Source organism: Lolium rigidum, chromosome 3, assembly GCF_022539505.1.
Source record: "Lolium rigidum isolate FL_2022 chromosome 3, APGP_CSIRO_Lrig_0.1, whole genome shotgun sequence".
Lineage (NCBI taxonomy): Eukaryota > Viridiplantae > Streptophyta > Magnoliopsida > Poales > Poaceae > Lolium > Lolium rigidum.
In genome coordinates this window covers 144,990,180-144,995,281 of record NC_061510.1, presented here as the reverse complement: position 1 = coordinate 144,995,281, position 5,102 = coordinate 144,990,180, and the positions used below count along the sequence as shown (strand labels likewise).

Here is a 5,102-nt window from a genome sequence, read left to right as displayed (position 1 = left end):
TATTAGGCAGCCGAGTCAGATGAAAAAAGGCGGGGGGCAACTAAAGACGGTTAAAGTCCAACTCGCCCAAATTCCTTTAGGTACTGAAGACGGTTAAACGTCCGACTCGCTCAACAAATTCCTTTAGGTACTGAAGACGGTTAAACGTCCGACTCGCTCAAATCTCTTTCGGTGACGCTTTGAGGGACTTGGCTGGAGATGCTCTAAGGCTTATGCTGGCACCATCTTTTTGCAGGTGTGATGCACATACTTGTCAAGAATCATTAAAAGTTGCATGACAAAATAAGTTCATTATCTCGCCATACAGAAAGAACATGATGTCCTTTGGCACATATTGCACCATTTCTCTTTTGTTAGTCATTTGGCCTCAAATTTGCATGTACAAATTCATCCTATTCCTACAATGTACATCTACTGGAAATTTGAATCTTTACAAGTATGTTTCTATCATAAAATATATGTGGATTCACAAGACCTCATAGAGAGAAAAAAAACGCAACAACAAACTATGGATTATACCTAGCTCGCTCGGCAGGTCCCTAAAACTTTGTGTGAACAAGGGCAGATGTGTAAGTACCCAGGCTCACTGAGAATGGAAGCAATCTGCGGGTAAAGATACACATGCACAGAATAAGGCTAATTTCCTAAAGTATACACAGTAAGTTTCTGCAAACTCTTCTTTCAGCTTGCTTTATATACAAGACTTCAGGAATCTTCTGGACATCACATTTTTCAACTATCCTGAAACTTGAATATCTCATCAACATAATCTTCAACATCCCAAAGGAAGGAACCAAATGCAATGGCTTCAAGCAGCAATCTTTTCAGGGACGCCGGATCAAGTATTACCGCCTCATCATTCTCCGTGGAACTTACATTTTCTCCGAAAAGTGCCTGGCTGTGCTTCTCGATAAGATTAGAAGCTTCGCTTGAGCGCAGCTTCGCACATAACTCCAAGGTCTTTGGGTCAAAGCCCATTATGTAACTTTTCAGGTCGTGAAGATCAACAACAGAACTTGGTTTTGAAGAAGACAATAATTGTGCAGAACTGCAAACGGCCTCTTTCTCTTCTTGTTTCTGGGTGGTTGCAAGTTGTGCGTTGAGAAACTGAATTGGTTGTAAAAATTCTTGTGGCCGAGCAAGAGTGAGCTCCAAACGATGCCTTACAGTGACAGATTTGAGGAAGTATCCATACATTACTGAAGCAGAATAGATCCGACCTAATTGCAGTCTTTTGACCCGAAGTGTTGAGAGATTAATCTTGGGACCATTCCTGTGCACCCATCTGATAATGTTGGTCAAGTGCTCCCTAATTAGACCTAACTCCTCAGGTCCATGAATGGATTCAAGATCTGCCTCCCTTGGTGGCCATATACGTAATCTTCTATTACTGATGAGTTTTGATAGATTCGGAACCATTGGAACTTCAATCTTGAAATATTTATGAACAATCAACACGTACATGACATCCTCAATAGCAGTCCTGCACTCATGCTCCTTCATTTTGGCGATCCTCCTATTTGTTATGGTTCCCAACAATATAATCAGTTATCCAGATACAAATATAACACCAAAAGTCAAAAGAACAAAAAGGCTGCAGGTTTGGCAATGTTTGCCATGTCAGGAATGGACTTGGTCTTAAATCTGAACTATTTAGCTCATGAATACATGTGGACAGAATTCCTCAATGAAGATAGGACCTCACTGTCGTTCAGTTAGATACACTAGTTTAACATAGAACAATGACCCATACCTAGTCTGCACTAAGAATACTAGGCAATACCATTAGGTTTCTTTTCCCACCGTATAACCTCTAGTGATACCCTTTCATGTTCCGGATTTCAGCCTCACTTGCAAAGTAAAACAGTAGCATGTTATATGATTGCATTATATCAACCTGTATTCTCTGAGTGTTCCCTACTATAACAAAGGCCACAAAGCAAGTAGGTTACAACTAAAGATGGTTTATCTAATTTGGCAGTACTTCATGTCTTCATTAGTACAATAAACTAGGTCATGTCGAACTAGTGGTGTTTGTCATTCTTCTGGAAGACAGCATCACGCTCTATTTTACTAAATCTTGGAAATATACACGGAGCAATATTGGGAAAAATACGAAAGCAGCATGTTGAACTCTTCAGAGGCTGAGAGCCTACGACCAAATATATGTCCGAAAGGACATGCAGATATTACTAACCTGTGAAGACAGTCCTCGGAAGAGCCGATACTATGTTCCCAGCGGGTCAGAGTGTCTTTCCTTTCAATAGACATTTGTTGAAGTTGCTTTGCTGCAGCAACTAGAAAAATGTGAGGCTGGCTCTTCAACAAGCCACACAAGAAGCTCCCTTCCCATGTTTGGGGCTCAAGTGGTGCATCAACGCTATCAAATTCAGATTCATCAGGTTTTGCACCAGTAATTGTAGTAAGCAGCTTTTTGGAGATACATTTGGATTTACGATTCAACACATATCCCTGCATTTCAAAGTTGATAAGGCTGTGATTACTAGTCTTGCACATTTATAATTTAATGAAAAGTTCGAAACCACTGTAGAAGAGATGAATCAACAAAGTCAGTAAGAACTAAGGGCATAATTGGTTTAAGACCCAAATTGTCTTGCCAAAAATGCTGGCAAACCAAGGAAATTTGGCCTCCAACTGGATTGGGACAATGCCACATAGGATGCTGGCAAGTTTTCTTACCAAATTTTGGCAATGCAAAACATTGTCTCTTTTGTTGCTATAGAACCAATCACTAAACTAAGATGCTTTCCAAATTTCTGGTCTAGCAATTTGCAACAAACAAATCACCACATTCTTTAACGAGATTAAGCATTTTCTGGCTTCACAAACATGTGGCACCAAACCAAGCAAGCCTTATTAATTCATGAACGGCTGTGAGCCGAAGAGTGGAGAACTTAACAATTTGAGTACATTCATTACAACTATATGTTTAGGATTTCACTATCACAAAACTAGAGATAAGACCAATTTTACAGAATTGCAGACTCAGTGATAACCAAAGTTTAAAATAGCGGGCTATGCTTCTTAGCAGCGATAATTTCTAGGTGCTAAGGAAGCTATAGTGAAACTATAGCAGAGCTAAGTCATTTAGCGTTTTTTCTACAAAACAAGAAAACTCCTAGAAAAAGTAGGCTTCAAACATTCATATGATCAATAAGTATGACATGAAATTCAATAATACAAACTTGTACTCAAAAATCATGATGACAAAAATCATGATGATTGCAATAATAAAAGTAGTGCACAAATACATATTACATAAATAGGTCTAGCTTTTAAATTTAAATGTTAAAATATTTGGGCTTAGCTGATAAATCGTGCTATTTTTTGCCCCATTTAGCGTTTTAGCGCGATTTAGTGAGCTATCACTATCAGCGAGAGATTCTATTTAGTGCTAAAAGTGCTTATCTTTAGCGGGAGTGTTGTGAATCCACTATAGCGATGCAATAACGAAGAGATAGCGCACTATTTAAAACTTTGGTGAGAACCTGTATCACAACTGCAGACCAAGACCAGCTTCACACAGTAACATATTTAGGGAACAATTTGATAACGAAACTACAGGTTTATGATGCACTGCCACTAATGCCAGGCTTACACGACATTCTCATAAAATCCTAAATATGTAGTTTTGTTACATGGCCGATCACTAAATATACTGCCCTGTGATACTGATTCTTACATCTGTAGTTTCGCAAAGAAGCCGAATACCCAAAACACAGGAACGGCATGTGCGATAGTTTACATATAAACTTAAATTTACTTTTAGTATCATAAAATACTTTTAACAGTAATGTAGACATTGATGAATATGAGGTGTCAATAGTTTAAAGCAACATAAAACAGAATCAATAAGGTAAACTCTTTTACCAGCTACCACTAACAGTCCTTGTTGACTTAAAACGTATACTCTTGTTTGTTCGACCAGGCCAGTTGGACTGTTAACATAAGCCAGTAATTTTGAATTTATTTTCATACATTTAGTGAATACTGGAATGTGTATATTGCATGCATAAGCTACGAAAATATGCATATCCGCACAAAAGCTGTTGCAAATCATGGAGAGTTTCTATTCTATTTGAATTGCCCTGCTTCAGCAGTAAAAAAATATATATCTTTACGCTGTACTGGTGTATTGTCATCTGAACCAGTCGCCAAGAACCCAACGAATTTCCTAGTCTAACAAGGTAATAACCAAAATTCTTCTGAAACACGGGAAAAAAACATCAACTGCGAGATAGCTTAAGCACCTCAGTTCCGATCATCCCTCCGTCTGCCTTGCTAAACTGAAATCTAAAAAACTTTTTGGGTCCAAGAACACTACCAAATACCTCAAAGGCCCAAGCAACCCACGAAAAGCGCAACTACCATCCTATAACGCAGGAAAAGCCATCAGCTCCCCCTGATTACATCAGACTCATCGAAACCCCACCAAAATCAGGAGGATAAAAACGAATAGGAGGTTGAATAACCTGCTGCCAGCTCCGGGAGGGGAGGTACGAGGGCCGGCAGGAGCCGCGGCAGACGGCGACCGATCGGACGTCACCGATGGCGGCACGGGGGCCGGGGCCAGGGCGGAGGGCGGCCATGCTGGGGATGGGGCTTAGGAGGAGGCGAGCAGAGCAGGTGGTGGTGAAGCTGCAGATGAGGATAACGCCGGGTGCAGTCAGCGGAGCGTAGTGGGGCTGCCGGCTGGCGGCACGCGTCAAGCTGCGAGTGGCTCCCAATGCTCCTCACGTCAAGGCAAATTCCCAAGGCATCCCCAGATCTCCGTCCAATTTATCCTAAAAAAACGAGGAAATAGCATATCACACCAATTGTTGGTGCTTTTTTTGCGAAGAACCACAATAATGATTTGTTGTTGCAAGGAACATCACATTTTGCCTTAATTGTTTGCAAAGAACACATAAAAGTAATTAAACAACTTGATGGCCAATCCATTAGTCAGGCTTACTGTTACGCCGGTAATTCGTCTCGGTCTGCCGCATCATCAGTTTGGATCGGCCCAACTGCCATTTTTTTTGTTTCGTTTCCAATTTACCTTTTTTTGTTTATTTATTCTGATTTTCAAAATTAGAATA

General features: G+C 40.3%; 1 protein-coding gene across 1 annotated transcript; it reads right to left on the bottom strand.

Annotated features, from left to right (window-relative positions):
- Positions 1-490: 490 nt before the first annotated feature.
- Positions 491-4,625, bottom strand: LOC124702449 (UV-B-induced protein At3g17800, chloroplastic-like). Its single transcript, XM_047234591.1, has 3 exons — positions 4,494-4,625; positions 2,198-2,472; positions 491-1,516 (listed from the first exon to the last, which is right to left on the bottom strand). The coding sequence occupies exons 1-3, from the start codon at positions 4,608-4,610 to the stop codon at positions 733-735; spliced, it is 1,176 nt and encodes a 391-aa protein (XP_047090547.1). The 5' UTR covers positions 4,611-4,625; the 3' UTR covers positions 491-732.
- Positions 4,626-5,102: the final 477 nt, after the last annotated feature.